At 42.7% G+C, this 14,541-nt stretch overlaps 1 protein-coding gene across 1 annotated transcript; it reads right to left on the reverse strand.

The window, feature by feature from the left end:
- Positions 1-8,903: 8,903 nt before the first annotated feature.
- On the reverse strand, positions 8,904-11,533 carry LOC124789046 (cuticle protein 38-like). The gene is made up of 2 exons (XM_047256337.1): positions 11,453-11,533; positions 8,904-9,491 (listed from the first exon to the last, which is right to left on the reverse strand). Exons 1-2 carry the CDS (start codon positions 11,462-11,464, stop codon positions 9,021-9,023), a joined length of 483 nt encoding a protein of 160 aa, XP_047112293.1. The 5' UTR covers positions 11,465-11,533; the 3' UTR covers positions 8,904-9,020.
- Between the last annotated feature and the right edge of the window lie 3,008 nt (positions 11,534-14,541).

Below are 14,541 nucleotides of genomic sequence, written 5' to 3' on the forward strand. Positions count from 1 at the left end.
CTCTACATTTGGTACCGGGGTTGCGTAGACAAGAGCTTTCAAATGCCCCCTTAATGAAAGTCAAGAGGGTTGAGGTCAGGAGAGCGTGGATGCCATTGAATTCGTCCGCCTCTACCAGTCCATCGGTCACCGAATTTGTTGTTGAGAAACGTACGAATACTTCGACTGAAATGTGCAGGAGTTCCATCGTGCATGAACCACATACTGTATCGCACTTATAAAGGCACATGTTCTAGCAGCACAGGTAGAGTATCCCGTATGAAATGATGATAACGTGCTCCATTGAGCGTAGGTGGAAGAACATGGGGCCCAATCAAGACATCACCAACCATGCCTGCCCAAACGTTCACAGAAAATCTTTGCTGATGACGTGATTGCACAATTGCGTGAGGATTCTCGTCAGCCCACACATGTTGATTGTGAAAATTTACAATTTTATCATCCGTAAAGAGAACATTTGCACTGAAATGAGGATTGACACATTGTTGGATGAACCATTCGCAGAAGGGTACCCGTGGAGGCCAATCAGCTGCTGATAGTGCCTGCACACGCTGTACATGGTACGGAAACACCTGCTTCTCCCGTAGCACTCTCCATACATTGACGTGGTCAAAGTTACCTTGTACAGCAGCAACTTCTCTGACGCTGACATTAGGGTTATCGTCAACTGCACGAAGAATTCCCTCGTCCATTGCAAGTGTCCTCGTCGTTCTAGGTCTTCCCCAGTCGCGAGTCATAGGCTGGAATGTTCCGTGCTCCCTAAGACGCCGATCAATTGCTTCGAACGTCTCCCTGTCGGGACACCTTCGTTCTAGAAATCTGTCTCGATACAATCGTATCGCGCCACGGCTATTGCCCCGCGCTAACCCATACATCAGATGGGCATCTGCCAACTCCGCACTGACTGCAAAACCACGTTCGTGATGAACACTAACCTGTTGATGCTACGTACTGATGTGCTTGACGCTAGTGCTGTAGAGCAATGAGTCGCATGTCAACACAAGCACTGAAGTCAACATTACCTTCCTTCAATTGGGCCAACTGGCGGTGAATCGAGGAAGTACAGTACATACTGACGAAACTAAAATGAGCTCTAACATAGAAATTAAGCGTTTCCGGACACTTGTCCACATAACATCTTTTCTTTATTTATGTGTGAGGAATGTTTCCTGAAAGTTTGGCCGTACCTTTTTGTAACACCCTGTACATGTGAGAAAATAGTAGTTGAGTATCACTATTTTGGGGCATGCCTCGATCTTGATGCTCATCTCTTAATGAGAAGTTATCAATAATGTAGGGCTCTATTAATTAGGGTTGTCTAGGAGGCCCAGAGAGGAAAGGTTCACTTACAAATTCTTCCCCAATGAAATCTAAAGGAGTAATCAGTCACTGTAACTGTGACGCCTCTCTTATTACAATGCAGTGAAAGGGATCTTTTTAAGAAATACTAAATTACCTCTGCAGGTATTAGTTCCTCAACACAGTAACATGATGCGAATCCCATGTTCTTACCATGACCAATGATCAACGCTCTATTTGATGCCTTATCCATGCTTCGTGTGAAAGTATTCCATGTCAAACTTGGTCCAAAAGGTTTTAACGTCCAAAGCAGCCTCCGAAAAACCCACATCTCCGGGAACTTGCATAATTCTAATTCGACAACTGTCAATCCAAAGAAAATCGCAATATTTATAGGTCCCGAGACCTATTAACTATCAAATATCACCAGTGCCTGCCAACATACAGAAAATTTAACATCATCCAAAATATTCTGTTTCATGACTTAGTAAACTACGACGAATTTTCCAAGTCCACATAAAACTATCTCACTGCTCATCTCATGACACTCGCCACATGGCCGTTTGCAGCAGTGCCCAGCAAACAACTTCATGAATAGATGTTTCTCTCCCCTCTTAATAGCAGAAGTGACCGCTTCTCATTTCGACTCAGTTCACATGATGCTTCGCCATTTAAAATTTTATATGAACCTGTTCACAGTGCTAATGCTGACTGCAGTCATAACATGAATAAGTGCATTAGCTAAAACAGCTTTTATATATTGACAACATAATTTCTATTAAGATAGGATAACAGTATCTAATTCATTGTTTTATCATCTGACGGTAATGATTTTATATTTCACGTAACATGATTCTGTGAATACTTTTTATGAATCTGGTGATGGTCAGTCGACCGAAACTGTTGTTTCAGCATCTCAAGTAGGTACCATGATTTTTTCAAACGTTCGTTTAAGTTAATGTATGTTGCACGTATCAACTTAGTCGTATTTCCATCGCGCAACTCGTGATGCGTTTATAAACCTGTTACTTACATGTGTCAGAATATCAAAGGCAGGTTGGATGGAAACCCACCCCCCTCTGCAATCCAGACTTTAGAAAACCTAAAACCAAATCTTAGAACGATTGTAGTAGTCGCAAAGAATGTATGCCAAATTCACATTTTCTGTTTCTGTAGCAATAACGTGTTCCTTTCGAAGCTAGAATAGCCCAAGCCACTGTCAAGTTTCTCCATCTAAAGTGAACTCAAAATGTGGTGTAAATAATGATACTCATAATGTTAAACAGATGAATGGTGTCATGAGCAATTGTCAGTAAGCAAACTAATTCTTAGTTTAAGCAAACCAAAATTTGACTGCTGTATCTTAATAGCTGATTGACAATGAAAAAAAAACATATTAAACTATGCAGCACACATACTGTATTTGAACATAATCAAACCACAAAGAATAGACAACCCCGCAAACCAAAATAATATATTTCGCAAAAATTAAAGTGACCCAAGCATCGTAAGCAACAACTTCATATCGCTGTTATATTCTTTACACAATCATCAGCAGACCTTCCTCAATTACCTGCTGGACTCCCACGCACCAAAAGAAGTATTGGTGTGTCCAAATCAAAATTAACCATGTAACTAAACTATGCAATAATTCTCATTTTAATACAATCTTTTTGTATTTTCATATTCACATTTTCATTTATCATTCTATAATTACAGCTTTTGCAGCTTATTGAACAACACTTTTCTCTCTCTTTGGTTTGTAGCTCATACTTTCAACCCCCACAATCAAATAAAAATGCATATAGTTAACCCTCCAAAACTCTTACATCTAACAATTTCCCAAGAGATTTACCCCCAAAATATACCCACGAAAGAGACATATTACAGCAAAAAATACACCTCCAAAAATATAAAACTTAACATACTATATACAATAAACTTGTCCCCAAAACATACACGCAAGGCAATAAGATCCACAGAATTTTAACATAATCACAAGAAAATTATCCACTTCAAACATCCATCATCTTAATTCAACACCACTCTGGCTGTTAACATCTGCTCCTTGCATAGTGTAGCCTCACTCTCACGGCTTCCCCAAAAATCTTATCCCTAAACACATACACATAATTATGTTCAAAAACAGAAGTCAACTACAAGCTAACTTTTGCTCTACTATGTGCACTACTTTACAGAACAGACAAGCCACCGAACCATTAGTTCTCTGAACAGTCGTGGACGAACCATTGCGCCCCTAGTGTTAGTTCCATTGTCCTTCTACCTCTTTCCGTAGATGCTCACGACAGTAGCACGTGAATATTAGACCAACCTCTCCGTTTTCGATATATCCGTCCACAGGCTCTGCATAATAATAATCTGCCCTTTGTCAAACTCGCTTAGCTCAGTGGGTTTCACCAATTGTAGCCCATATCTTCGCTAGGCTGATCTCCCTTCCGTGTCTGCTTCGCCTACATACTTTTGTTACTGCGTCACGTGCTCGCAGCCCCACGAGGTGGCAGCCAGCCTCGCAGTGGGCACTGATCGTAATGTTCTGACATGTCAGTGTACACACATAAGTTGGCCACCAAGACCTTCCCAGTCAAGGTAGTCTTAAACTTAACTTTCTTTCTCTCAACTCTAGCATTTACTTCACATACCTGTTCTTTAAAATCTATGTGTGCCCTATGATTATCCAGTAAATCTGTATCTAGCACCATATTTATGCTCAAATCGGTACATACGAAATGAATTGTCTACAACTAATATTACTTCTCTTCTTAATGGCTTATTGTAATTCAATGTAGCATTTTTTATTTTTACTCCTGTGACTGAAAATTCAACTGTTCTCTCATACTTAATGTGCTCACAAAAATAGTCTGCTGTCCCACAAGTAGAACTCCCAGTATCCAGAAAAGCAATCTCATATACTTCCCCCACTTCAGTATTTATTAAAGGCTGAACCTTATCAACAAAATTATATCTTACTCTCTGCTAAAAGGTCCTATTCCACCTCTTGTACACAGTCTTTTATCATAGAACACATCTCATTGACACCAAATGGTTCTATCTCATCACACTCAGCAATTAACATATGAAAAGCTTCTTCAAATTTTCAATTTCCTACACTTAATACCCCTGACATTCTCCCAAAATCAGAACTTCCTTTCTTCCAAGTGCCTAGTATCAACTGCTGGTGAAAGTTTTCAAATAATATCCAATATCAAGAAGGTTTGAATCTCATCATCATTGTTATCATTTTCACTGAATGGATTGTTACCCTCGCTGCTATACTACCTTTCCTCATCATAAATGCATAATCTCGCCAAAATAATTTAAAATTTTTTGTCCCATTTAAATAATTCTTTAAAAATATCCTTGTAGTCACAATTCTCTTCACTTACCTCCCTGATCTGCCTAGCATAGTCATTTTTACTAAGTTTCCAATCCTCAGGTACCCAGTTTTGAAACCACTTGGCCCTGGCTGTCCAATCTCTAAAATCAAAATCAGCCCCCTTCTTATTATCAAGGTTCAACAAATAAAGGTACCTGTCCCACTTCTTCATTCATACTATTTGCAACAGAATTTTCATCAATAATATTACTGGTAGTACTCACAGCTTCTAACACAAAAACTTCATTATCTGCAACTATATTCTGCATATTACAAAAATCACCACCTACATCATCTTACACAAGATCAACCGCCTGACCACAAAGATCATCATTATCTGCAGCATATACCACATATGGCAAAAGTCACCATCAACACCATTTGATACAGGAACACTACTTAGCACTATTAAAATCACCCACATTAGCGGAACAGGTGCCTCCTTGGAGATACCCGCTTGAAAGAACCATAGATGCAGACTTTATTGCCCCTTACACAGTTAATATTTACGCCCACCATAGGAAATTCCATCTCTTCCAATTCAATAATAGTTCTGTTGCGAATTAAACTCTCATTGTCAACATCACAATACTCATTTATTTGCTCAGGATCCACAGCTGAATCTGATTCATTATTTAGAAGAGATGCCAAACCAATACTATTTTCCTTTCTAACACAACCATCGCCTTCATTAAATAGACCCGAACATAAATCGTTCCCACTGGTTTCTAACCTCTATTCGAAAACTTCTCTTATGAGGATTCTTTATATCATCTTACCTCCAAAAAAGTTAGTATTTCCTATGTATGACTGCCTCCATCCCATATATCTTCTTTTTTTACTACTTCCTTGCTGTTATTATTACGAAATATCTTGCTATTGTGCCTATAATCACTATTCCATCTCTTGATCCTATTTCCTACATTTTGTCTTGACCAAAAGCGAACACTAGTTGGACCATAATTCAGTCTTCCGAATCCTGTGGCTGTTTTTCGAGTGATGTTTCCACCAGAGCGAAGGCTGGATAGGACTGGAAGACTGATGTCCCCATCAGCCACAGCCTCTAGTCCCCCTCACAACGTCCCACGCTATTACCCCCTCCGCCGTTGTCGTGCTCCCTGTACGACGACGGTCCTTCGCTTTGGGAGACGGAGGGGGGGGGCGGGGAGGGGAGGAAGAATGTTACTGTGTAAAGACAAGCACCAGCACGCCAGCAGAGAACGATAGAGCAAAGAGGGCTGTGGGAAAACGTCAGCCAATCTCGCACGGAACGACCCCTCTCCAGGATGACAACGCGACAGCAACGGCCCCTATGCGAAGAGGACATACGCGCCGCGCCCGACTGGTATTTCTTCAGTTTGTAATAAAATTCTTTAACACGATTTGTTTGTATGTTGTCTAGCGATCCCAGAAAGCAAAAAAAAATGGTTCAAATGGCTGTGAGCCAATTTTGTTCAGAGGTTACATTAAAATCAATTTTGTTCTGAGGTTACAATATTAGAAAAATTCATTTAATTATTAATTTTGTGGGGAGTTTATTCATGGTTCTTGGTTCACTATTTAATTAATATTACTGTGTGGTTCATGGTCGATTTTCAGTTAATAATTATTCTGTGGGAAGGTTACTAGCTGTGCGGATCAGCATAACGAAAAGGCGAGGGGTCTCGCTCGTATTGTCCTCGACTGTACGCGGCGCACCAACGTCCGAGGGCTTCTCAGCGATCATTTCCGCTACGGTTTTCTTGTTACCTGCGACAGTCGTTCGCTGCAGCACCAGAAGCCAGGATCCTTTACCTTGAGCCTTTCTTCTTTCCTGTTGAAGCTATTTATTTTTATAGCTTTTCTGGACAAACGGGTGTGATAGTTCTTCTCTACAGCCAGAACTTCCGTGTCGGCGAATTTTACTACGTGGTTCGTCTCACACAGAGCGCGCTCAGTCACAGCCGATTTCTCCACCTGCCCCAACCTGCAATGTCGCTTATGTTCTATGATCCTGGTGTTGATTGATCTTCCAGTCATTCCAACTTAGCCGGCCGTTGTGGCAGAGTGGTTCTAGGCGCTTCAGTCCGGAACCGCGCTGCTGCTACGGTCGCCAGTTCGAATCCTGCCTCGGGCATGGATGTGTGTGATGTCCTTAGGTTAGTTAGGTTTAAGTAGTTCTAAGTTCTAGGTGACTGATGACCTCAGATGTTAAGTCCCATAGTGCTCAGAGCCATTTGAACCATTCCAACATAAACTTGGCCACATGTGCATGGTATGCGGTATACTCCTTACATTGCAAGAATGTCCCCTTCCCTCCTTTGCTGATCTGAGACTCCCTTCGATCATCTTTGTCGGTTCGTAAATAGTGTTTTCGCCTTATTTGCGCAATATAGGCCAATTCTGTCCGTCACTTTGGGATTGTATGGCAGAAGGGTCGTACCCGACATATTTTTCCGATTTGTCTCTTCGCCTAATATTTGGCTCTGTTATACTTGTAATATAACTTGTGGAGTACCCCACTGCTCCTCAGAACACTTTCTAAGTGTTGCATTTCGCGTCTGATGTGCTGCTGCTCACACATTCGCGTTGCTCGCGTTACGATCGTATTAATCATGCCTCTTTTCTGGCTCGTGTGGTGATTTTAATGTTTGTGCAGGTATGGGTCCCTGTGTGTCGGTTTTCGGTACACGCTGTGTTAAATCCAGCCTAATCGTCACATATGGATTGTATAGGGAACTTGCTACAGTCTGGAACCGCGCGACCGATACGGTCGCAGGTTCGAATCCTGCCTCGGGCATGGATGTATGTGATGTCCTTAGGTTAGTTAGGTTTAAGTAGTTCTAAGTTCTAGGAGACTGATGACCTCAGAAGTTAAGTCCCATAGTGCTCAAAGCCATTTCAACCTTATGAACCCTCTTTAGGACACTTTTCATCAGAATGGATATACTGAAAGGCAAATGAGACGTACGTTGCCCTAGTGACCAACGTAGAACCAGATGAGTGATGATAATACCTAATTGCTGCCAAGGTCTACGGCCTTTCTGCCTTATGCAGACATCATCTCCAATAACATTGTTCGCATTTCGAGGATATATGATTTCAATCTTTTTCTGACCTCCATCCTAGATTAGCGTCTTTTAGGTTCCCTTGAAAATGATCTTGGGTGTCTATCAAATTCCCTGCAGATGCGGCATGTTTTACATTGGTCAATCAGGACCGTGGAAGACACGTGTATTGATCATAAGCGTCACATAGACTTACAACATCCGAGACAATCGGCTATTGCAGAAAATCCTAAGGATTATAACAACCCGGAGATTCGGGCATCTACTGGGATAGTGTTGTTAAGGAAGCAGCTGAGATTAAATCTGCAAGTAACTTTGCAAGTCCCGGGTTCGATTCCCGGCGTGGTCAGGGATTTTCTCTGCCTCGTGATGACTCGGTGTTGTGTGATATCCTTAGGTTGGTTAGGTTTAAGTAGTTCTAAGTTCTAGGGGACTGATGACCATAGATGTTAAGTCCCATAGTGCTCAGAGCCATTTAACTTTGCAAGTAGAGACTGAAGTTTTTCCTTCTGCTTCGAAACCTGTTCTCTCCATTATCAAAAAGCAGACGGGCAGAGTTAATGCCACCTTAACCTTTGTTATTAATTTATTGGTGAGGATCATTTTTGGATGATATGTTGGCGCTGACAATGTGTGTGTGTGTGTGTGTGTGTGTGTGTGTGTGTGTGTTTGTGTGTGTGTGTGTGTGTGTGTGTGTGTGTGTGTCTGTGTGTGGGAATTCTTGTGTGTTATCCTTCCGGAATTGCTCAGAAAATCGAGGTTTTAAGATAACTAGCATAGCGCTTACGTGCTGCAGTTTTACCTTGAAGATGACATAGTGGTGACCTGTCAAAACATCGGCAGTTACCGATGATATCACGCGGCTGCATACCGATAAATTATTTGACCAGAGTATTGTTGTTAGCAGCTTGAAGTATATCATATCAGGAAAACTTGTTGACCCAGACCCATTGTCAATAACGGCACTCACGTAAATGCGTGCTTTAAGAAGAGGTATACCTATATTGACATCTTGGAGAAGGTTATGGGACCTTTCTGGACTGATTAGCAGGGATTGCAACGATAGTGTATACAGTGTATCCAGTATCGTTTAGGCGATTAACCGTTTTGCACTGTACAACTATGGATTAAATAAGTAGGTTCCAGAGAGGAGAAGACGAAAGTAAATTTGTAAATTTAATTATAAATATCTCTGTAGCCTCTGTGTGGTGCTCTAATATAAAGCTCTAAGACATATTTATATGTGCTCAGTCGACATAGAAGTGGTTGTGGAGTGCAGTTCAGCCCAGCAGGGCAGCCTTGGCCTGCAAGTGGGCGGCAGCAGCCAGGGCTCCAGGGGCGCCAGCCACCGCTGGGCCCAGGGCGGCGATCGAGGGGGCGATGCCGCCGATCAGCGCGGGGGGACCGACCGCGTAGGCGGGGGCGGCGGCAATGGCGGCGGGGGCGGCGATGGCGGCGGGGGCAGCGATGGCTGCGGGGGCGGCGAGGATGGCGGCCGAGTTGATGATGGCGTCGCGGGCCCGCGTCTGAGCTACGGTGGCCAGGTGGGCGCCGCGGGCTGCCGCCACTTCAGGCGTGTCCAGGGGCACACCGCCAGGTCCGATGATGATGTTGGCAGGGGGCTGCGGGATCGCCGGCACGGCGATGGGGGCGGCTGCGATGGCCGGGGCTGCCAGACCAGCACCCAGCAGTCCAGCGCCCAGGTAGCCGGGCTTCGCCACTGCCACGGCCAGCACCACGCTCAGGACGATCTATGGGACAGAAAAATCATATTCATTATTGTGTTTTAACCTTCTGATTTTCGGATCAGTTCAAAATATAAGCATGGTGGAAAACTCATTGCGTATAAGAATTCATAACTATCTAAGACCGAAAGGAATTTGAGCTAAAACCATTTGTTCATAGCCCGCATCTCGTGGTCGTGCGGTAGCGTTCTTGCTTCCCACGCTCGGGTTCCCGGGTTCGATTCCCGGCGGGGTCAGGGATTTTCTCTGCCTCGTGATGGCTGGGTGTTGTGTGCTGTCCTTAGGTTAGTTAGGTTTAAGTAGTTCTAAGTTCTAGGGGACTGATGACCATAGATGTTAAGTCCCATAGTGCTCAGAGCCATTTGAACCATTTGTTCATACTGTTGCAGTGGTGCTTCATCTGAGGACCAGCTTGCTACAGGTCTTCACACTAGTCTCTCCTGTGCAAATCTCTTGATCTCTGCATAACTACTGCAACCTACACTCATCTGTACCTGCTTACTGTAGAGAAGTTTTGGCATCCCTCTAAAAATTTTTGCCCCACGCTCTCCTCTGTAATCAAACTGGTGATCCCTTGATTCCTCAGGATAAGTCTCATCAACCGATCGCTTTAATGTCATACTTTTTTTCATAATTCCTTTCAGTTCCTCCTCATTAGGTTTTTGCAGCACCTCATTTCACAAGCTTCTGTTCTCTTCTTGTATGGATTTATTTTACTCGTTTTGCATGTGTAATAGGTTACAGTCCTGACAAATATCTCCATAAACGATGCAGTTGTATATAAATTTGTATTTCATGTTAACACACATCTTTATCCAAAACCCATTTTTTTCTAGTGCCAGTTTGCATTAAATACCCTATCTACTTCTGATATGTCCGCCCCCGGTATCTGAGCGGTCAGCGCGACAGACTGTCAATCCTAAGGGGCCGGGTTCGATTCTCAGCTGGGTCGGAGATTTTCTCCGCTCAGGGACTGGATGTGCTGTTGTCCTAGTAATCATCATTTCATCCCCATCAACGCACAAGTCGCCGAAGTGGCGTCAAATCGGAAGACGTGCACCAGGCGAGCGGTCTACCCGACGGGAGGCCGTCGTCACACGACATTTATACTATTTCTGATACGTCAGTTATCTTGGTGTCCAAACAGCAAAAACTCATATGCCACCTTCAGTGTCTCACTCCATAATCTGCCTATCCCAGCACTGCTTAAATAAGCCATATCCTCTATTTATTTTTACCCTCTATTACTTGTATCAGAGTTCCTCTTGCTTAAGAAATTTATATTCTGATAGCGCAGCAGAATTTGTTGTACCTGAATGGCTCAATGATGATTTCATACTAGATTACGTTGGATTTCAGTTGCACGTTGGTCGTTTCTGAAAGTAACCCACTCCTAAATTTACTGAAAGTAGAATAGAGCGTTGTCAGAAGTCTTCATTTCATGATTTTGCTATATTTTGCTTGTGGGTTTTAAAATTAGTTGATAATGGTAATACCTTTAGGAGAAACTCAACTCAATTTCCTGTTGTTGTGTGTTTAGCCTTTATGGGCAAAGTAAATGTGTATATAACATGCACTGAACCTGTCTCATATGGATATCTTATTCTAAGCAGTCCTAGCAGAATATCTCATAATAATTTTGATGAAGCAATAACACTACAATATACTAGCAATGCCAGTTTCCTTAGAACCATTACAAAAGTTCTTTGTGTAGTTTAGGTAATCGATTGATAATATAAACCATGGTGAGAAGATATCTGGTTAGAAGGCACTCGAGCTGTAATGTATTGCCTCAGTCAGCTTTTTCTAAGAAACTGTCCTCCCACATGCCTAGCATGGAACAGTATGGAAACCACAAAAACAAATTGTGTGTTCCATAGTACATAAGTATGTGTGGCAAGCCACATCATAGTGATCACACGTTTCCGAGACCAGCTGTGAACACTCTATGACGCTCTTGCACTCACCAGGGTCTTCATTGTCGGCTCTTGGGGCTGTTGGCTGTTGCAGCTGCTGAACTGTGACTGTGCTCCGGGTACCACGCTATTTATACCGTAGTCCGGCGGTGCCTTGACGTGAAAGTACTGGCCGCTGTCCTTCCCACCATGTACTCCTAGGACGCCAACCGTGGGTCGAGGCTGATGCAACACACAGTGCATACAACGCTCGTAAGGCAGCGATATTTCCTCAATAGTACTGAGGTGAATGGGCTAATTTGTCGACGAGTCACTGTGATGATTAATTATAGGCATATATTTCGCTAGAACTCGAAGTATTTGTACGGAAGTGAATCCCACTCAGACAGTTTGGTAGTACAGTTGGAAATTTCACCTTTTTGTGTAGGTGAGCACCAATCATAAAAGTTACTATATTTTTATATATATTTAAGAAATTAGTTCAAGGTGCACGTGTTAAGTTTCAGGAGAACAAAAATCTCCTCTATAAAATTCAAGTAGAGATCTCGCGAAAATCAGCGCGCCCTATTCGTCCATGAGATCCATGTCTCTATAGACATCGTCACCCAGATGGATACCAAAATGTCTTAATATCTTGTAGGCATTTCATACAGTTCCGTACCGTCCCTAACTGAACGAAAGGCGAGCTTACCGAGTGACAGACTACGGACTTCCTTGGTGACAGAACTCAGAACGGCTCTCTTAACGGAAAAAAATCGAAAGATGTACGATAACTCCAGGAATGCCAAAAGGGAGTGTGATACGACAGTTACTGTTTACAATATATGTAAATGGTCCAGAGGATAAAATCGGAAGAGCCTGTTGGCAGATGATGCGCTTGTATGCAAGAAGGTTGTAACGCCTGAAGACTGTAGCAAATTGCAGAAAGACCTGCAGAAGGACTGTAATTAACCCCGAACCTAAATAAATGTAGCATGTGGCGCATAAGTAGGCGACGAAATTGACTATTTTTCAGTTACAATAGTGGCGAGAAATCACTGGGAACAGTAAACAGCGGAGGATATCTAGGAGCAACCACCCGTAGCGACCTAAATTAGAATGACCACATAAAACAAACTATAAAGAGCAGGCATCAGATTGAGATTCATTAGAAGAATGTAAAGGAAAAGTAATTTATCAACAAAAGGTGTGGTTTACAAAATGTTTGTTCGACCGATTCTTCTGTGTAGATCCTTAATGTGGGATCGTAACAAAATTGGGTTAATTCATGAGATATAGAAGATCGTCAAGAGATAGCTTATTCGGGGCGAGAGTGTTACGATGCTCAAAAAACTTACGTGGCGCTTCAGTCCGGAACCGCGCTGCTGCTGCGGTCACAGGTACGAATCCTGCCTCGGGCATGGATGCGAATGGCGTCCTTAGGTCAGTTAGGTTTAACTAGTTCTAAGTCTAGCTGACTGATGACCTCAGATGTTAAGTCCTGTAGTACTTAGAGCCATTTGAACCATTTGCAACTTACGTGCGAGCTTCTACAGTATAGCTGTATGGCAACTCAGAGAGGCTCACTGTTCAGATTTCGAGAGTGCTCGTTCTGGAAAGGAACAAAAAAATGGTTCAAATGGCTCTGAGCACTATGGGACTTAACATCTCAGGTCATCAGTCCCCTAGAACTTAGAACTACTTAAACCTAACTAACCTAAGGACATCACACACATCCATGCCCGAGGCAGGATTCGAACCTGCGACCGCAGCGGCCGTGTGGTTCCAGATTGACGCGCCTATAACCGCTCGGCCACCCCGGCCGGCCCGGAAAGGAACAGACCACATACCTTTGTCTTTCACATACGTGTCGCGAAATGACGATAACGAAAAAATATAAGAAATTAGAGGTGATACAGAGGTTTACCGACAGCTATTTCACGCATAAGTCATTCGCTAATAGAACATGAATGGAAGTAAAGTTAATGGTGCCAGAAGTACCCTCTGCCGCACGCCGTGAGTTGCGGAGTGTAGATGTAAATGTAGATACTTCATCACGCTAATGACTCCTTAATGATTAGAGAGATTAGATTAGATTAGTACTTGTTTCATAGATCATGATGGTTCAAATGGCTCTGAGCACTATGCGACTTAACTTCTCAGGTTGTAAGTAGGCTGTTTAGGTTTTTTTATTGGTAACGCCACCTCTGTATGAAAATCACTGGCTGTGCTGTGTGCAGGCTGTGGCTGCTTTGCATTGTTGTAATACTCGCCATTGTAGTGTTAGGCAGCTGGCTGTGAACAGCGTGTAGCGTTGCGCAGTTGGAGGTGAGCCGCCAGCAGTGGTGGATGTGGGGAGAGAGATGGCGGAGTTTTGAAATTTGTCATGAACTGCTATATATATTATGACTATTGAGGTAAATACATTGGTTGTTCTCTATCAAAATCTTTCATTTGCTAACTATGCCTATCAGTAGTTAGTGCCTTCAGTACTTTGAATCTTTTATTTAGCTGGCAGTAGTGGCGCTCGCTGTTTTACAGCTAAGGACACCACACACATCCGTGCCCGAGGCAGGATTCGAACCTGCGACCGTAGCGGTCGCTCGGTTCCAGACTGTAGCGCCTAGAACCGCACGGCCACTCCGGCCGGCATAGATCATGAATACGACACTTCGTAATGATGTGGAACGTGTCAGGTTAATAAAAGGTGTCTATACAAGATATCACATTACACAAAATATTACTTGACACTTAATATTTTTTATATTTTGTGGGGGTTGGGGAAATTACCCACTTACTATATACAAAAATTTATCTAATGAATAGAAGGAGTGATCATTAAGAAATTCTTTTAATTTCCTTTTAAGTGTTACATAGCTATCTGTCAGACTTTTCATGCTATTAGGTAAGTGACCAAAGACTTTTGTGGCAGCATAATTTACACCCTTTTGAGGCAAAGTTAGATTTAACCTTGAGTAGTGAAGATCAACCTTTCTCCTAGTGTTGTAGCCATGTATACTGCTATTACTTTTGAATTCTTTCTGATAGTTAATAACAAATTTCGTAAATGAGTATATATATACATATGCACTGTACTCTAGAGTGAATGGATACATAATGATCGGAAAACCTCACACACTGATGGAAAGAAAATCGGAACA

Source organism: Schistocerca piceifrons, chromosome 3 (genome assembly GCF_021461385.2).
Source record: "Schistocerca piceifrons isolate TAMUIC-IGC-003096 chromosome 3, iqSchPice1.1, whole genome shotgun sequence".
Taxonomy (NCBI): domain Eukaryota; kingdom Metazoa; phylum Arthropoda; class Insecta; order Orthoptera; family Acrididae; genus Schistocerca; species Schistocerca piceifrons.